The sequence below is a fragment of the Lutra lutra genome, chromosome 4 (assembly GCF_902655055.1).
Source record: "Lutra lutra chromosome 4, mLutLut1.2, whole genome shotgun sequence".
NCBI lineage: Eukaryota > Metazoa > Chordata > Mammalia > Carnivora > Mustelidae > Lutra > Lutra lutra.
The window spans coordinates 113,909,363-113,930,056 of NC_062281.1; the positions used below are offsets into that span (position 1 = coordinate 113,909,363).

The 20,694-nt window shown below is 35.6% G+C and overlaps 1 protein-coding gene across 1 annotated transcript in view; it reads left to right on the forward strand.

Moving 5' to 3' along the window:
* Nucleotides 1–20,694, forward strand: part of DPYD (dihydropyrimidine dehydrogenase) — an 853,664-nt gene that overhangs the window by 251,836 nt on the left and 581,134 nt on the right. Inside the window, exons 7-8 of the mRNA XM_047727240.1 lie at nt 2,535–2,616; nt 16,920–17,007. Of these exons, the coding sequence (XP_047583196.1) occupies nt 2,535–2,616; nt 16,920–17,007 (170 nt within the window). The remainder of the gene's footprint in view (nt 1–2,534; nt 2,617–16,919; nt 17,008–20,694) is intronic.

Genomic DNA, 20,694 nt, shown 5'->3' on the forward strand with positions numbered 1-20,694 from the left:
TTAGACTATCAGTGGCATTGTTGAGAGCAGCTCATGGTGAAGATACAAAACGGGTTTATTTTAATCAGTCTTATAACTGTTTTAAATTGTCTAAATCAGTACACCCACTTATGGCATGCACCTGGGTTTGGAATTATGCTGGTAAGGGAATAGAGATGATGGGATTTGGGGCTTGAGCAACCCATAAAATGGGATTGTATGAGGACCAGTGTTAGGATGGAGGACCCAAAGTTTAGTTTGGGGCATGATAAATTTGAGAGAACTATTAGACATCCAAGTGAACCTGAAGGTCTAGAATTTAGGTCTGAGGATAAAGATGTGAAATTTATTACATGTAGATGACATTTAAAGCTCTGAGACAAAGAGGAATTCATCTAGTAATCAGAGAATCTGACTGCAGGGCTGTGGTGTTACTGCTAGAGCCTACTGATACTCCTCTGCTTCATTTGCCATTCCCTGAACACAGTATGCACGCTCTTGTTCTCCTCCCCTTTCTGTTCCTCCTCCTTGTCATTTTCTTTGTCCTCACATGCCTTCCCTCTTTTCCACTTAACTGAAAGTTGATCATTTATCACATTTCACCTACCGGATTATCTCATCCCATAATGCCTCCCCTCCTTTGAAACACTGTTGTTCACATTGATATTTTACATTTTTCAAATAGTTCTGTGTATGTGTATAATCTCCCTTCTCTCTACTGACCTCATCCATTGGTGAATAAAATGTGTCACAATTACAACTGCCCATATTCCCTTGTAATACCCTACGAAGGCCCCTCTGTGGTGCCCAGAGCATTATGATGACTTTGACATAGTATGGCTAGGGCCCACAAGTCAGCTTAAGAGATTTTTATCTTTGACCTAGGCCCAAATTTACTCTTAATTATAATCTTATGTCCTAATTAGATGGAAAGCTCCTTTAGTATAGGGCATTGATTTTTAAATATTTTTTACTTTTATTTTTATTTATTTGTCAGAGAGAGAGGGAGAGAGAGCGAGCACAGGCAGACAGAATGGCAGGCAGAGGCAGAGGGAGAAGCAGGCTCCCTGACGAGCAAGGAGCCCGATGCGGGACTCGATCCCAGGACGCTGGGATCATGACCTGAGCCGAAGGCAGCTGCTTAACCAACTGAGCCACCCAGGCGTCCCTAGGGCATTGATTTTTATACCATTTATTATGTTGCATTTTCTGTAGCACTGAGCATGCTATCTTGCTAATTGTTTTATGTATAAAAAGTAATTGAACAGTTAAGTTCTTAAATCACCAAAGAATGAAAAATCTGCATGCACTTTAGAAGACTTAGCACTGAATGATCTGTCAGGTTCATCTTCAGCAATTATTTATTTATTTTACAAATTTATCTCCATAATCCCTGGATATATCTCTTTTATTGCATGTACTACATTCTGTTGTAATTATCTGTTTAGGTAACTTTCCCCAGTATGTAACTTTACCCCAGGAGAGTATATCGAAAGTGGGAATTTGGTAAAATTCACCATCAAGTCCCTGTAGCTAATGCCTGTGTCTGGCTCTTTGTAAATGCTTATTGAATAAGTAGATAACTGAATAAATGAATTACTATATGTTCATGAACATATACAGTCTTCTTATTGCTACAAAACACGAAGTTATTTGCCCTTAACTTTGATACTCTATAAACTATTATACTATTGAAATGATTGTATTTTAGGACTCATTTTTTTAAGTGCAAACAGCAAGCACTGCTATTAAATAGGATTACTTTTTAATGACTATATCCTTTGGGACACCACTGCTTTAATAGAAGAAGATTGGTTTACTATAAAAAGTGTTCTATGGATCACATGGAACCAATCCCATTATATCCGAAACAGCATGGTAACACAAAGTTTAGATTTGAATTTGAACAAGCTTGTGGTGTATTTGTGAAATATATATGTATATAGGTATATGTATATATGTATATTAAACACTAAAAATAAGTTTCAGCTAGTTTTTGTGGTTTTTTAAAATATTTTATTTATTTATTTGACAGAGAGATCACAAATAGGCAGAGAGGCAGGCAGAGAGATAGGGGGAAGCAGGTTCCCCGCTGAGCAGAGAGCCCGATGCGGGGCTCGATCCCAGGACCCTGAGATCATGACCCGAGCCGAAGGCAGAGGCTTAACCCACTGAGCCATGCAGGCGCCCCTAAATTTTGTGTTTTTAAGCTTTTGTTTTTTTTAGGAATTCATAGGATTATTGGTAGAGAATTCAACTAAATACTTTAATAAATTTTAAAGTGTTGGAATTGCTTTTGACCAATTGTTTTGACCAATTTGTTTTCCATTGTTTATATTTATTTATATATCATTTGCTACTATTTCTACTATTTTTCATATAATATTGTGTCATGTGTGTAAAATTTGGATGTTCTCACACTTATGTGATGTGAACATACTCTTAGAAAAGGGGTTTATTCCTTTAATACTGATCAGTATAGACATCTTGCATTTTTTAAAGATTAGTGATTTTTTTTTCACAAATGCTTCTTTTACTTTTCTTTTTTCCCCCAGTATTTCCGAAATCCCTCAGTTCCGGCTATCATATGATGCAGTGAATTTTGAGATTGAGCTTATGAAGGACCTTGGTGTGAAGGTAAATGAAAAATATAACACATGTATATTGCTCAAAGAGAAAGGAGTAAGCTCTACACTAAAGATTAATAGCAAAATGTCACACATTTTGGGAGAGAACAATTAAAAGCTACACCAGGCAGAATCAGAAAGATGCTTCTCCTTGCTTAGGGCATTTGTCTGTCTACTGTCTGAATGCCACTAGCCTGGAAAAGGGCAATCAATAGTTCTCATCTGGCACGCCTGCATGTGATTAATTGTCTGTAAGAAACAAATTCCTAAATTGCTTTAGGGGTTCACTGCAGCTAATAGAAGGATTTGGTTTCTTTAATCACATTTTTTTCATGCAAGTTGTGTGCACTCTGAAATATTTGTATTTCACAATTTGGACCATAATTTCTTAGAGAGGTTTATTTTATTTATTATATGCATCATGTCAGTAGTGTTAATGTGATAGTCCTTTCTTAACATAAGCAGCAAATCAGTGTGGTAGAAAGCAACAGCTCTGTGTTTTTCATTGTTTTGTGAAATAAATGTTATTCTTTTAAAGGTGACCAGAAGTTAACATTTATACTTTCAGAATTTGTCTGTAGATATTCCTATTCCTTTCTATTAATTAGGAGTACTAAACTCTGGCTCTTCACTTGAACATATTGCTATTTTTGTTTAAAAAATGTTAATTATATATCGTAGATATACACAGTACATTAATAAAGTACTGTGGTTTACATAATACATTCTGTAAGTGCATGCAAAAGATATTTTGAAAAGTGATTAACAAACTTGGTGGCTCTTGCATTTAGAAATAAAAACTAAAATAATCAAAAGGGGAAACCCTCAAAGCAAATTTTGTGCTTTTGCACTTTTAATTACATTTTGTTTGGCAGTGGTTGGGATAAAGCATTTACACATAATCACTAAACAAAAAACCTTATAACAAGTAAGTACACAGAACAACTGTGCACAAATTTATGAAAGCTTGGCGTTCAAAAATAGTGTTCAAAATAGATAATTTAAGGATGATTATTTGCTTTTTAAAAATATGTTCTGGAAAGTTCTTTAAATGTCTTTCATTCTGAATACAAGTGCCTAACTAAATCTCATTAAATAAGGAAAGTATTATTGGGACTCAAACTAATATATTAAGTGTAAACTAATATACTGGGTGTTAGTACCAATTGAAGATGAATCGGAAATTAATTTAAAGCACTTCTAAATTTATCTTATAAGTAATTGCAAAATCACATTCAATTTTTGCAGTACCAGATATATTGCATAAATTAGGACATACCCATTACTCTCATTAGGAAACCCATCAAGGACATAGTAGTAGTGAATGTACTAAGTGCCAGAAAAATACACATTTTAGCTTTAGTCATGCAACTTTCTAATTTTATAGTCAGATAACTATGACAAAGTCAATTAGTATCCCTAGATTTGGTCCATATCTGTTCAAAGGTAACAGTGTGTACTACCATTTGTGTAAAATAGAAACTTATCTGCTCATATATGCAGAGAATATCTCTAGAAAGAGAAGAATCTGATAGCATAAATTTGCTTTTTGGGAAGGTGTGGGAAGAACTTACAACCATTTTGAACATTTGAAATCTTGCCATTTGCGACGACGTGGATGGAACTAGAGGGTATCATGCTTAGCGAAATAAGTCAATCGGAGAAAGACAACTATCATATGATCTCCCTGATATGAGGGAGAGGAGATGCCACATGGGGGGTTGAGAGGGTAGGAGAAGAGTAAATGAAACAAGATGGGATTGGGAGGGAGACAAACCATAAGTGACTCTTAATCTCACAAAACAAACTGAGGGTTGATGGGGGGAGGGGGTTGGGAGAGGGGGGTGGGGTTATGGATATTGGGGAGGGTATGTGCTATGGTGAGTGTTGCGAAGTGTGTAAACCTGGCGATTCACAGACCTGTACCCCTGGGGATAAAAATATATGTTTATAAAGCTGTAAAAAAAAAAAAGAAAGAAAGGATGAATCCCCAAGTTTTGTAGCAACATGGACGGGACTGGAAGAGATTATGCTGAGTGAAATAAGTCAAGCAGAGAGAGTCAATTATCATATGGTTTCACTTATTTGTGGAGCATAACAAATAGCATGGAGGACAAGGGGAGATGGAGAGGAGAAGGGAGTTGAGGGAAATTGGAAGGGGAGGTGAACCATGAGAGACTATGGACTCTGAAAAACGATCTGAGAATTTTGAAGGGGTGGGGGGTGGGAGGTTGGGGGCACCAGGTGGTGGGTATTGTAGAGGGCACGGATTGCATGGAGCACTGGGTGTGGTGCAAAAATAATGAATACTGTTATGCTGAAAAAAATAAAAAAATAAAATAAAAATAAAAAAAAAGAAAAAAAAACTTGCTTTGTAAAAATTGAATTATATGTATAATTACGAGGAGAGACAGCAATGAGATTTCTTTTCCGCTTTGAGGACTTGCAGGATAGGATACTTGCAGCTTTTATGACTTCTAAACTTCAGCCATAAGAAGATATGTATTTTTTAAAAAAGTCTAAACTTATTACCCCCTTTTTCTCCTCACCAGATTCTTCTTAACATTCCTTCTGTTTCTGCTTCTCAACTAACATTTTATATTTTTAAGTCAACAATAATTTCCTGGCAATGAAGTGAATTTTGCTCTGGGTCCATACTGTTTGATTCCTGTGCAGCATATGACACATCCTCATGTATGTATGTATATATGTGTATGTGTCTGTCTGTCTGTATAGATGTATGTATGCATGTGTTTCTGGCTTTCAAGGTCTAGCATTATCTTGGTGTTCAGTTTTTCTTTCTAATAGGTTTGCTGCATTTATTCAACAGATAATAACTGAGAATTTACTTTTGCGAAGTGGTATGATTACTATTCTAAAACCATCCATTCAAACTCCAGTTCTATGTTCTTTTTTTTTTTTTTTTAAAGATTTATTTATCTTAGAGAGAGAAAAAGAGAGTGAGAGAGCATGAATGGGCAGTTGGGGCAGGGGACAGGGCGAAAATCCCAAGCAGAATCCCAACTGAGCTTAGAGCCTGATGTGAGTGAGGCTCAGTGCCTCAACCCTGAGATCATGGCCTGAGCCAAAACCAAGTCAGGGGTTGCCTGGGGGACTCAGTGGGTTAAAGCCTCTGCCTTTGGTTCAGGTTATGATCCCAGGGTCCTGGGATCGAGCCCCGCATTGGGCTCTCTGCTTAGCAGGGAACCTGCTTCCCCATCTCTCTCTGCCTGCCTCTCTGCCTACTTGTGATCTCTGTCAAATAAATAAATAAAATCTTAAAAAAAAAAATAGGAGTTGGATCCTTAACCAACTGAACCACCCAGGAGCCCCAAACTCTACTTCTATGTTCTTAGTAGTTTAATGAGTACATCTATCGTCCAAATAACATAAACTCATCATACCCAAAGCCAAGTTTAAATCATCTTTACCCCCGACTATGTTCTTAAATTTCCTTTTGAATAGTTTCAATTTATTCATATCTAATACCTTGATAGATTGATTCTTCTTAATTTTAAATTTTTACATTTTTCCAGTCAGATATTGTCACAAGAAAATAATGAGACTTTTATTTGCTCTCTATTTGTACATTATATATTGTATATTTTTTCTTATACATTCTTTATATATCATGTATTTTTTCTTCTACTATTTCTTTGGATGGAATCTCTAGTATGTTAGAAAAGAGTGTTAATACAAGGCATCTTTTTTTGTCTTTGAGATAAGATTTTTAATCATATTGAACAGACTTTTATTTTTCTAGAACTAGAATATTAAAATTTTATTGGGGAAGGGGTGTGAAATTTTTTAAAGGCCATTTTAAATACCTTAAACATTAAATGTTCAGTTAATGTATTGAATTATATAAACCTTTGGATTCTGGAATGTATCCATTTTGCATTGTTTTATTATATCTGTACATATACATTTGCTCTGTTAGTCTTTTTAAATATTTTCTATTTCCTATATTTACTTATGTAACTGGTATAAAAATGGGAAATAGGCAGAGGATAGTCAAATACCATTGATGTCCTTGCATATTTTCAAATATACTGAAAGCCCATTTGCTTCATTTATTTATGTTTGTTATCTTTGTGAGTTTTGGTAATAAAATTGTGGTAGCCTTATAAAAATAAATTTCTCAGCATTTCATTATTTTTTTATTGGTAAGAATATTGTTTTGAGATGAGACTTAACTATTTTACTAACTTTGAAAATTTTGTCACTCTGACCTCAAAGCCTTTTTATGAGAGATGGAACTTTTACCTTTTAAAAAAAATGTTTTAAATTTTACTAATTTAACTAATTTCTATACCAAGCGTGGGGCTCAAACTCACAACCCTGAGATCAAGAGCCTCATGCTCCACCAACTGGTCCAGCCAGGTGCCCCTGAATTTTTATTTTTATGGTTATTAGTCTTTTCATGTATTTCATTCTCATATCAATTTGGCCAATATGTATTTTCCTAGAAAAAAATGTTTCACTGAGACTTTTGGAATAATCAGCACAGATTTAAATACATTATCCTCTATGTAATAAAAATATCTCATCTGTGTTTCTGATAATCTCCTCTGTATCTCATCTGTGTCTCTGATTTCTAAACTTCTACATTGTATTTTCTTAAGTTTTTACTTCATAAGAGTAGGTAGTAGTTTCTGTAGTTAATATATTCTTTTAAAGAACCACCTCTTGGGCGCCTGGGTGGCTCAGTGGGTTAAGCCTCTGCCTTTGTTCAGGTCATGATCTCAGGGTCCTGGGATCGAGTCTTGTGCCGGGCTTTCTGCTCAGCGGGGAGCCTGCTTCCCCCTCCCTTCTCTTTACCTAGTGCTCTGACTTCTTGTGATTTCTCTCTCTCTGTCAAATAAATAAATAAAATCTTAAAAAAAAAAAGAACCACCCCTCAGTTTTATGTTTTCTTATTCTCTAATTGCTGACTTTATTAATTCTTCCTTCCTGCTATCCTTACATTTATTTTTCTGTTTTAATGTCTTAGGTTGTATACTTACTTTTTTTTTTTTTCTGGGTTGAATAATGAAACGATTTTTAATTATTAATTTCTTTTTAAATAAACCCTTCTCAGTATCTCTATATTTTCATTAATATTATTAATGTTATTTTTTCTTGAATAATTGTAGTTTTGTTTTTTCCTTTTGCACAGAATTGCTTAGGGTAATATTTTTATCTGTTCATATATTCTTGTGATAGAATTCAAATTTTTGGTTTTTATTTTACTTTAGCAGCAGAATATACAATTTTTAATTTCTCAAGTATAAGCTTATTTTGCTTCAAAGGATCTAGTATAATAAAATTGTTTATTCTTTAGAAGAAATAGCACCTTAGCTATAGTTTTATAAAACCTTTTTATTTTATATAAAAATGTTAATATACACCACTACAAATTATTTTTAACCCTAGTAGAGTTTTACAAAGCCTCTTACGATATTCATGTCAGTGTCACTAGCTTTTAGATTAGATACTCTTTTTTTATTTGTTTTGCAACTCAGAAAATATGTGGATATAAATACTTTTATTTCAATCTTTACAGTATTTCTAATGACTTCATTATTAAAAGCTAAAAAATGTAAATCTGCATAAACATTTTTTATTTTTTCTAAATATTTTTATATTTGACATTTCTCAAAATATTTTGATAGAATTTAATTAAAGTTAATTTGTAATTACTAGGCATGTCTTCTGCTTCATAATTTGAGTAAAAATACCTAACTGAGATCTTGTTTGTGATAACCTCTCTACAGCATCGTCTTTCTTATTATAGTTATTTGAAGCATTTCTATTATTATAGAATGTTATTGGAAAATAATATAAAATCATATCATAATTCTACTGGAAGGAGAGAAATGTATCAATACCTACAAAATAATTTTTGTGTCTAAAGAAGGCAAATATTATTTTTAAAATTCTTCCATTTGATCTCCTATCTTAGGGATTCTGGAAATATTTTATCTCTTTAGCCAAATAGTCTATCACAATGTGAAGATCATATATATTGTTATCTGTATTTTTATTTTATTTTATTACTTTTTAAATTTTATTTTATTTTTTTAGTGTTCCAAGATTATTGTTTATGAACCATGCCCAGTGGTCCATGCAATACATGCCCTCCTTAATACCCACCACCAGGCTCACCCAACCCCTGATCTGCATCCCCTCCCAAACCCTCAGTTTGTTTCTCAGAGTCCACAGTCGCTCCTGATTCGTCTCCCCTCTTTGATTTCCCACAATTACTTTTCCTTTCCTTCTCCTAATGCCCTCTGTTATTCCTAAAGCAAGTAAGTGAAACCATATGATAACTTACTTTCTCTGCTTAGTTCACTCAGCATAATCTCCTCCAGTCCCGTCCATGTTGATACAAAAGTTGGGCATTCATCCTTTCTGATGGAGGCATAATACTCCATTGTCTATATGGACCATATCTTCTTTATCAATTCATCTGTTGAAGGGCATCTTGACTCTTTCCACAGTTTGGCAATTATGGACATTGCTGCAATGAATATTGGGGTATATATGGCCCTTCTTTTCACTACATCTGTATCTTTGGGGTAAATACCCAGTAGTGCAATTGCAGGGTCATAGGGAAGCCCTATTTTTAATTTCTTAAGGAATCTCCACACTGTTTTCCAAAGTGGCTGTACCAATTTGCATTCCCAACAACAGTGCAAGAGGGTTCCCCTTTCTCCACATCCTCTCCAGTACATATTGTTTACTATCCTGTTAATTTTGGCCACTCTAACTGATGTAAGGTGGTATCTCAATGTGGTTTTGATTTGAATCTCCCTGATGGCTAATGATGATGAACATTTTTTCATGTGTCTGTTAGCCATTTGTATGTCTTCTTTGGAGAAGTGTCTGTTCATGTCTTCTGCCCATTTTTCGACATGATTATCTGTGTTTTGAGTGTTGACTTTGAGGAGTTCTTTATAGATCTTCGATATTAGCCCTTTGTAGTGTCATTTGCGAATATCTTCTCCAGTCCATGGGTTGCCTTTTTGTTTTGTTTACTCTTTCCTTTGCTGTGGAGAAGGTTTTGATCTTGATGAAGTCCCAAAAGTTCATTTTCACTTTTGTTTCCTTTGCCTTTGGAGACACGTCTTGAAAGAAGTTGCTGTGGCCGATGTTGAAGAGATTACTGCCTATGTTCTTCTCTAGGATTTTGGTGGATTCCTGCCTCACACTGAGGTCTTTTATCCATTTTGAGAGTTTAACTTTGTGTGTGGTGTAAAAGAGTGATCAAGTTTCATTCTTCTACACACTGGTGTCCAATTTTCCCAGCACCAAATACTGAAGAGACTGTCTTTTTTCCACTGTATATTTTTTCCTGCTTTGTTGAAGATTATTTGACCATAAAGTTGCAGGTCCATACTGGGCTCTCTACTCTGTTCCACTGTTCTATGTGTCTGTTTTTGTGCCAGTACCATGCTGTCTTGGTGATCACAGCTTTGTAATAAAACTTGAAATCAGGCAATGTGATGCTCCCAGTTTTGTTTTTCTTTTTCAACATTTCCTTAGAAATGCAGGGTCTCTTCTGGTTCCATACAAATTTTAGGATTCTTTGTTCCAGCACTTTGAAAAATGCCAGTGTAATTTTGATTAGGATAGCATTGAAAGTATGGATTGCTCTGGGCATTATAAACATTTTAACAATGTTTATTCTTCCAATTCATGAGCATGGAATGCTTTTCTATCTTTTTGTGTCTTCTTCAATTTCTTTGATGAGTGTTCTGTTGTTCCTCGAGTATAGATCCTTTCCTCTTTGGTTAGGTTTATTCCAAGGTATCTTATGGTTCTTGGTGCTACAGTAAATGGAATCTATTCTCTAATTTCCTTTTCTGTATTTTCTTTGTTACTGTATAAGAAAACAACTGATTTCTGTGCATTGATTTTGTATCCTGCCACATTAGTGAATCTCTGTATGAGTTCTAGTAGTTTGGGGGTGGAGTCTTTTGGGTTTTCCATATAAAGTATCATGCCATCTGCAAAGAGATAGAGTTTGACTTCTTCTTTGCCAATTTGAATACATTTTATTCTTTTTGTTGCCTGATTGCTCTTGCCAGGACTTCTAGTACGATGCTGAACAAGGGTGGTGAGAGTGGGCATCCTTGTCATTTTCCTGATCTGAATGGAAAGGCTGTCAGTTTTTCCCCTTCGAGAATGATATTCGCTGTGGGTTTTTTAAAGACAGATTTTATGAAGTTGAGGAATATTCCCTCTATCCCTATACTTCAAAGAGTTTTAATCAGGAATGAATGCTGTATCTTGTCAAATGCTTTTTCTGCATCAATTGAGAGGACCATGTGGTTCTTCTTTCTTCTCTTATTGATTTGTTCTATCACATTGATTGATTTGTGAATGTTGAACCACCCTTGCATCCCATGGATAAATCCCACCTGGTCATGGTGAATAATCTTTTTAATGTACTGTTGGATCCTATTAGCTAGGATCTTACTGAGAATCATCTTGGCATCCATATTCATCAGGGATATTGGTCTGAAATTCTCCTTTTTGATGGGGTCTTTGCCTGATTTGTGGATCAGGGTAGTGCTTGTCATAGAAAGAGTCTGGAAGTTTTCCTTCTGCTTCAATTTTTTGAAACATCTTCAGGAGAATGGGTATTATTTCTTCTTTGAATGTTTGGTAGAATTTCCCAGGGAATCTATCAGGTCCTGGACTCTTCTTTTTTGGGAGATTTTGATCACTGCTTCAATCTCATTACTAGATATTGGTCTATTCATGTTGTCAGTGTCTTCCTGTTTCAGTCTTGGAAGTTTATACGTTTCCAAGAATGCATCCACTTTTTCTAGGTTGGTTAATTTATTGGCATATAACTGTTGATAATAATTTCTGATGATTATTTCTATTTCCTTGGTATTATCATGATCTCTCCCCTTTCATTCATAATTTTATTAATTTGGGTCCTCTTTCTTTTCTTTTGGATGAGTTTTGCCACTGGTTCATCAATCTTATTGATTCTTTCAAAGATCCATCTTCTAGTTTCGTTGATATGTTCTACTGTATCCCTACTTTCTAACTCATTGATTTCTGCTCTAATCTTGATTATTTCCCTCCTTTTGCATGGGGTTGGCTTAATTTGTTGTTGATTTTCCAGTTCTTTAAGGTATAAAGAGAGTTGGTGTATTCGGGATTTTTCAGGTTTTTTGAGTGAGGCTTGAATGGCTATGTAGTTCCCCCTAGGACTGCCTAAGTCCTAAGTTTTGAACAGATGTGTCTTCATTGTGATTGTCATTGGTTTCCATAAATTGTTTAAGTTCTTCTTTGATTTCCTGGTTCATCCAAACACTCTTCAGCAGGAAAATCTTTAGCTTCCAAGTGTTTGAATTCCTTCCAAACTTTTTCTTATGGTTGAGCTCCAGTTTCAAAGCATTGTGGTCTGAGAATATGCAGGGAATAATCTCAGTTTTGAGATTGAGCCCTAATTTGTGACCCAATATGTGGTCTATTCTGGAGAAGGTTCCATGTGCACTGGAGAAGAATGAGTATTCTGTTGTTTTAGGGTGGAATGTTCTGTATATATCTATGAGGTTCACCTGGTCCAGTGTGTCATTCAAAGCTCTTGTTTCTTTATTGATTTTCTGCTTGGACAATCTGTCTATTACTGAGTGTGGCATGTTAAGATCCCCTACAATTAATGTATTGATAGCAATATGGCCCTTTATTTTGATTAACGGTTGGCTTGTGTAGTTGGCTGCTCCCATATTGGGGGCATAAATATTTACAGTTGTTAGATATTCTTGGTGAATAGACCCTTTAAGAATGATATAATATCCTTCTGTATCTCTGACTACAGTCTTTAGCTTAAAATTTAATTTTTCTGGTATGAGAATTGCTACCCCAGCTTTCTTTTGAGGTCTGTTGGCATGAAAGATCGTTCTCCATCCTTTCACTTCCAGTCTGGATGTATCTTTAGGTTCCAAATGTGTCTCTTGTAGACATATAGATGGGTCTTGTCGTTTCATCCACTCTGTAAACTCATGCCATTTTATGGGAGCATTTATCTGTATTTTTAATAATGGGTATCATATATTTTGTTTGAAGAAGGAATTATATTCCAAAACAAAGTTGTAAACCTTTATCTCCATTACAAATATTATTATTATATATATATGAAGGCATATTATGGATATGTAAAGGAAGTTCCATGAAGTCCCAAAGGGGATCTTAGATGGAAATTTGGCTCAAGGCTTACTATATTTAGCCCTTATATTTGAATAGTAATAATTCTTATCCTGAGCTTGAAGTAGAGTGAATTTATGCTGAATTTAGCTACAAAGCTTGAGTACTCAGTCCTGTATTACTAAAGCCACCAGAGGAAGGTACATAATATGTTGTAATCCATGTTTAAGAAAAATCAAGATGAACTACTACATATATAGAAGTACATAGGACTAAAAGGAACAAAAACAGAAACAAAATGCTCAGCATGTGGCATTTTTCTAATATCATATCTATTTAACAAATAATATTACGATTTCATAGTCTATCAGCCATAGGAATGTTTTTGGTAGTTGTAGTTGTCTTGTAATAATAGCTTTGGTTACATGTTACACATTTCAGCTCAGTCTCCCAAGGCATAAGGTAAGCAAAATTTTAACTTTTTTTGTCAGAGTCTTTTTCCTTGTTCTTTCTGAGATTTAGTTGCTGATTAGATGACAAATGTTTGGGAGTCTGAGGCTTTTAGAAAAGGGAAATTTGACTAGATTCCCCCACACAGGCAGAGAAGAGTGCTGGTGCCTGTCATTTCACTGAATATTATTATTATTGCTGTCTCATTTCCATCATGGAGCTGCTGCCCAATGGCTATTATCCATCTTTCTCACATTGTCCATCCATAGTATGGTGAAGTCTTCCTGGTCCCAGTCCCAGTATATTAACACCAAGAGTCAAGTGACTTGTCTTTCCAGTTTTCAGTACACTGAAGTATAATTCAACTTTTTTTTGTTCTTCCCAGTTGCATAGTATTGCCTACTAAGGTGAAAATGGGCTGCAGAAATATGAAATATCTGTATTTCTTTCCTGTACATTATGAACTCAGACATGTCACTCTACTAGAGTGGAAAGATTGGGATGTCTTTGTTTATGTTTGATAAATCACATGGTGCCAATACTAAACTATACTGCACACACACACCACCTCAGGGAGGATAGGGGTCTTTTCTGAATCTTTCTGCTGAAGCAGTAGATAAACTAAACCTAAAGTCAGGGATTCTGAGGATCACTTCCATGAATTAAGCCATCAGCAGGGCATTCCGCAGCTCAACTTTGGAGATGGCGGTTTTACTCTTTTTATTAAAACTTTATTTAGAATGTTTGGACCTAGAGTTTTCTTTTATGTCTTGCCTTTATTATATATTGGTATTAAGGTTATTTATTTAATAAAATAAACAGTAAAACTTTCTATCTCTACAATGAGAAATAGTTTAATAAAAGAAAAATCTTTAAAATTTTAGAATAAATTGTAATTCAGATCCTTTGGTATTAGGTACATTTAGTAGTGTTTAATTCTACTAGTTCTAATACAAATACACACTATTAGATAATATAGAGCACCTTTAATAGTATGTGCTTACTTGATGTTTTAATTTGTTCTGTAATATTTGATATGTTCCAGAGTTCTGAATGTTAGTTATTAATCTCACTTTGTCCTCTGCTTATAAACTTCCAGACATTTATTCTATCTCCCAATATAAAAGTAGATTAGTATTTTAGGAGAACAAGATGGCCCTGTATGACACAATCCCAGAGATCTTCTTCTCCTACTTTCTCTTTCTATTCTTTGCTTTGCCCTTTATATTCCAGAAACACTACATTTCCAGTAGGTCTTCACATGTAATCTGTTTTTCTATGCCTTTGAAGAGGTGCCACTTCTTTCATTCTCCTTTTACCTCAGAAACATAAGATCACAGTTGTTACTCATGCTGGCTCTGTAGTTAGACTATAGATGCAATCTTGATAAATGTTGCCTAAGCCCTCTTGTTCCTTAGTATCATCATCTGTAAAATGAGGATACCAATACTACTTCACAAGGCTAATTGTAAGGATTAAATGAGTCCATATATGAGGCATTTAGAAGAGAGCCTTGCACTTAGTTAAGTACTCTGTACCGGTTATTTTAAATTATTGTTTCATGGGTAAAATTTGTTCTTGCTCTGTGATTCAGTTTAGAGGCTTTTGTTTTTAAGAACATGCTATCTTCAAAACCCAGAGAACCCTACCAGGTGTTATGCTTCCTTCTCTATAGTGGTAAATGAGAACAAAATTGCAACAAAATATTTTATTTTAGGAAGGCTATACTGTCACACACCTGACAAGTAGACATCTCAACTTTAATCCAGTGACTAGTCCTTGATCTTCTTAGGATTCATTGTCTGCCCTCTCAGTGCATGTATCTTTTTTTTTTTAATCATTTTTTAAAATTTATTTTCAGCATAACAGTGTTCATTGTTTTTGTACCACACCCAGTGCTCCATGCAATCCGTGCCCTCTCTAATACCCACCACCTGGTTTCCCCAACCTCCCACCCCCCACCTCTTCAAACCCTTCAGATTGTTTTTCAGAGTCCATAGTCTCTCATTGTTCACCTCCCCTTCCAATTTCCCCCAACTCCCTTCTCCTAACTCCCCATGTCCTCCATGCTATTTGTTATGCGCCACAAATAAGTGAAACCATATGATAGTGCATGTGTCTTAACAAAGTCTCCAACATACTAGCCACCTCTTGCTCATGCTGTCTGATACGCCTGGTGTTCTCAGTGTAATGGATTGGATCACTGTGATGTTCTGTGGGATGGCCAGATAGTTTCAGATTACATATATTATTACAGCAGAGAGTTGACATATTCCTGAGGCAAAACTATAAATGAATATTCTTATCTTTCCCCTGTGAATGTGAACTCTTTCTGATTCCTTTTTCTCAGAAGCAGGATGGAAAAGGATACCCCATGCAGTGTACCTGTGGCCTTATTAATCTGCTTTAGCAATAATACCACATCCGTCACAGAAACTGCAATCAGGGGTGCTCTTTGGTTGCGCCTGCAGTAGTCTACAGTTATTCTTCAGGAATCATCTGGTCTCAGTAGGAGCCAGCCTGGTGAATTACAGAGAAATATAACATGGACCACCACCATCTCTCCTCATCTTACCCACCCCCAGGATATGGTGGTGTGTTTGATTTACTCCCTCGACTGGGATTTCAAAAGTTCTCTGGTCTTCCCAATTATTGTAGCTGTTATAGCTCTTACTGCACAGACCAGCAAGTGACCCAATGTGGGGATTACTTCAACTGACAAGTATAGCAATTTTGCTTATGCAGTTGAATACTGGGGGAATGATCACGCTCTAGGGCTGTGATCGCAGTGGTCCCACAGGGAGCCAGAATTTTACTAGGGTCCATTTTTTACCTTTTCCTTGTAGTTCCCCACTCTTACATCTCCAGGTATCAATGTCAGTGAAGAATCCATGTCCCATGTCCTTGAAACATGTGATTATTTGGCCTTTCTCCAGCTTACAGTCACCTGGGTAAATGGTCATAGTTCCCTTTGGAAAGGGACTAAGGGAATCATTACAGTATTAATGTGACAGGATGTTGCAGGGTCCTTCTTCCTGGGAACTTGGCCACCCTCTGCAGTTAGTAGGTTCCAGATCTGAAAATCGGCTCTTGTCTGAGAACTGAACAAAGAATCATGACTTTTAATAGTGGTGTCTACCCTCTGCCTCCCAACTCTATTCATCTTCCCTAGAAAATGTCCTCTGTCAAAATTCTATTATTTTAAAAAGCCCTATTAAAATCCTGCTACCTCTATTTATTCTCATCCTGTGAACTCAGCCATAATGAATCTCTCTGTCCTCTTGAATTCCTGCAGACATGTGCTGATCACACTTTGTTTTATATGATATTTATTTATGTACATCTTCTGCACAGATCTTCATTATACATTGAGGCAGAAACTGTGACTCATTTATCATTTTATTGTTTAAAGTGTCCCACATAGTGCCTTGAACATACTAATCAAGCTATGAAAGTTTTCTGACTTGATTTTAAATACACTAGCTTTTCTCCTGCTACTTCATTAAAAGGCAAAACTACTGCATTTAGTCCTTAAGCAAGACATGTTAGTGTTCTACTTATATACTATTTTGTATATGTAAGCCTATATACTAGAAGACAAAAGTATGTCCACATGTATATGGAATTTTTTATATATCGAGTTTCTGTTCTTTTTGATGTTAGAGTTTTAATTAATCAAATGCCAAAACATTATTGAAACATTTTTTCTTATAGATAATTTGTGGCAAAAGCCTTTCAGCAAATGAAATAACTCTAAGCACTTTGAAAGAAGAAGGGTATAAAGCTGCTTTCATTGGAATAGGTGAGTAGCTTGCTTTTAAATATTTTTTCTTTGTAATTTTTAAAAATTTCTTGACGGTGTCCAGAATAACTGCCTGCATACATTTCCACAATAAAAGTTACATCTGTTTGGGGCATAGACAGGAATGAGCGGCTAAAGAAAGTTTTCTGTTTATAACTGTGTTGTCTCACCTTCACTATGGGTAGACATTGCGAAGACCATTGTTAAACTTCCCCTTCTCTCCTTATGCCATCATTACCAGTGAACATCTCTAAAACACAGGATGTTCTTCAGTCATGCCATGGAAACTCAGAATTTGGGCTTAATGATGTCTAGATGCAGTGGCTTTCTCTTTATGATAAAACCAATTGGCCAAATAGATAATAAAGGACAGAATTGGCTTGGGTTTTGTTTGTTCTATTCATCTTTTTCCAAAATTTCCTAAAGACTTTTCATATTTAGCTGAATTTTAAAGATGCTCAATTATACTTCGGAAAGTCACATGAACAATGTAGAGCTGCTAAGGCACTTCACATGTATCATGGCTGCCTGTTTTGTCTGCATGTTACACAGAGCTTGAGTGGTCTCCCTCTTTCTCCATTCACTTATTGTTTCACCGAAAGACCAGAGAGAGCAAAGAGTTGATTTAACTTAGTCTTTGTCTCATGAACTTTGTATCCATTCTTTCGTGTCCCCATACCGGGGACCATTATGGCATATAAACTGAGTAAGTCCGTCCTCTTGTCTTCCAGCTTGTCTTTGCTACAGTTCACACTCCTTAAATATGAATAGCTAAATAATAAAGCTACATGCAATGAAAATTGTTCCACTTCTTCGAGTGATCTCACACTGGATAACATTTGTTTTGGGGCTGTCCTTACTGAGATCATATCTAGAGTGAAATTATCAGGAATGCTTCTTAGTCCACTAAATTTTTCTTAACAAGATGCCATGTATTCTCTTAATAGGTAATTGCTACCAAGTCTAAGACTATCTCTGTCCCTCCGTTTATATAGATGAAAAGTTATGGAGAGGAAAATAAATTTTTACTGTACCTTCTAGCTTCTAGATGTCTGTAACAAACCTCCTTCTCTTCGGGAACTTGAGTCATCACTCTTTTTCTATATTATCTTCATTTAAATACAGTAATCACTGTGTAGATCAAGAATAGGGAGAAAAGGTCTGATATTTTCATAGGTTTCGTTTTTAAAGGCACTACGCCAACTTTGGTTTTACTTTCAACTTATGTTTGTATGGTGAATTAAGATACAAGAAGTAACATAAAGAAATAAGTCAGGCACCCCTGAAGTATATTTTACTAATACCATCAATTTTATTTTTTTTTAAGATTTTATTTATTTATTTGTCAGAGAGAGAGAGGGAGAGAGAGCGAGCACAGGCAGACAGAATGGCAGGCAGAGGCGGAGGGAGAAGCAGGCTCCCTGATGAGCAAGGAGCCCGATGCGGGACTCGATCCCAGGACGCTGGGATCATGACCTGAGCCAAAGGCAGCTGCTTAACCAACTGAGCCACCCAGGCGTCCCTAATACCATCAATTTTAGATCAGTAAGTTGCTGTTACTTTCAATAAGTACAGGTTCAAAGACACTTTGTGAATAGTGAATGGAAAATTTAGTGAGGCAATAAGTATGAAATTTTGGTGATGTTTTCAAAATAACTATTTATAATTCACCATTGTGGTTTTCTATAGCAGTTGTACAGAAAAGATGGGTTTTCCATTGATGGAGTAGTATATGTTAATGCAGTTTTGCGATCTCTACAAATGTTGTCTACAAAGAATCTCTGTACTGGAGAGATAAGTGCCAAGCAAATACATTGAAATATCTCCAAATTAATTGCATAATCAGATTATAATAAAAATTTGAAACAATTAAGTGGTTTATCAGTCTGAGTGATTTTAGCCATAGAAATATCTTCCATCTGTTAGACTCAATAACGTTTTAATTTTGTTTTAATTTCATTCCATTAAATCTCCTTACATATGTTATTTGATAATGCCACATCCGTTCACAATACTCCATTTCACTCTGCGCTGAGGTGTGAATACTGCATTTAAAATGTGGAGTCCTTTCATATTTATGTTGCTGTGCATTTTCACGCTGGGAAGTGAATCTTTTGACATTTTGGTGTAGTGATGTGTAGAATGCAGTTATGTTCTATTTCAGTATTTTATATGAAATATATACAAGAAAGTTTCATCTTGTCAAAGAAAAAAAAAAAAAGCTCCTGTCTATAGAAGACATGTAGCGTTACCTCCAGGAATTGTTTATTTGACACTCTTGATTGCCGAGTTGGGAATTTATGACCTTTCTATTACCATATAACTGCCTATTACTTGGACAGCCTCACATCCTTACATGCCTTTGTTCATTAACCATGCTTCTATATTGTAATTAAACTTCACTCACTTCATCTACCTTTTTCCACTCAGTTTGGAGAAGTCAATTTTGGAATAGGACTTCTACATTATTTAAAATGTGGATTTGGTTACTTTTAGAAAGGAAAATGTGGTTCAAACAAGATATATGTTTAGTCTCTCTCATCTAACAGTGTGAACCATCCTCAATGCTTGAATTCCATTTTTGGTCAATAGATAAGCCACTCTGCCCACATTTCTGCTAACAAAAATGGGAAGTAAGGAAGGGCGCTCTTTTCCTTTTAAGTTTATGACCCAGAAGTTGCACATATCAGTTTTGTTTTTATCTCATAGTCCACAGCCTGGTCACATAAACATGCCTAGCGGCAGAGGAAGCTGGGAAATATAGTCTCTAGCTGGGTGGACATTTGCTCCCATTAAACTTCTATTACTATAGGGAAGTGAATGTGTGATAAAAATAGAGAATGAAAAGAAATAAATGTCTCTGTGCCAAATGTGTGCATCATCATTGGTATTTGACACTTGGATTCCTTATTCAGGGAGCTTAGTAAAGCACTGAATAGCAAAGAATTCATTCTTAGAACTTAATGCTTACATATTGTTTGCATAGGCCACTTAATGAAAATGGAGAATTTTTTCTTCCTGTAGTTGGAAATACTATTTATAGATCATCTATATTCATAAATATTATCCATTCTATATTAGTTTGTCTGAAAGAAAAAAAGCCTTTTTTTGTGTGTTAAATATGACTTATTAAGGACAGCTTGATAAATTAATTGCATTAACAAAAATATATTCTCATGTTCCCTGATTTTTAACAATATGTTTGATATTGCTGGTGAAAGTTGCTCACTTTCAGGTTTTTCCCTAACTAATGCTAACAGAGTCCATTAAAGAAATCATCACATTGAATATATACCATTGTGAGACTTACATCGTTTACCCATGACAGCTTTAGTTTCTGCTAAGTGAAACAAAGATAAGTGATATAAAGCTCTGTATCTTTTTCTAACCAGAATGAGTTGTTTTGAGACAATTGGGATTTCTTTTTTTTTTTTTTTAAAGATTTTATTTATTTATTTGACAGAGAGAGATCACAAGTAGACGGAGGGGCAGGCAGAGAGAGAGAGAGAGGGAAGCAGGCTTCTTGCTGAGCAGAGAGCCCGATGTGGGACTCGATCCCAGGACCCTGAGATCATGACCTGAGCCGAAGGCAGCGGCTTAACCCACTGAGCCACCCAAGCGCCCCGACAATTGGGATTTCTTAAAAGATTAAATTTTTTTTAAATAAAAGCACTTGCAGAGTGTGTT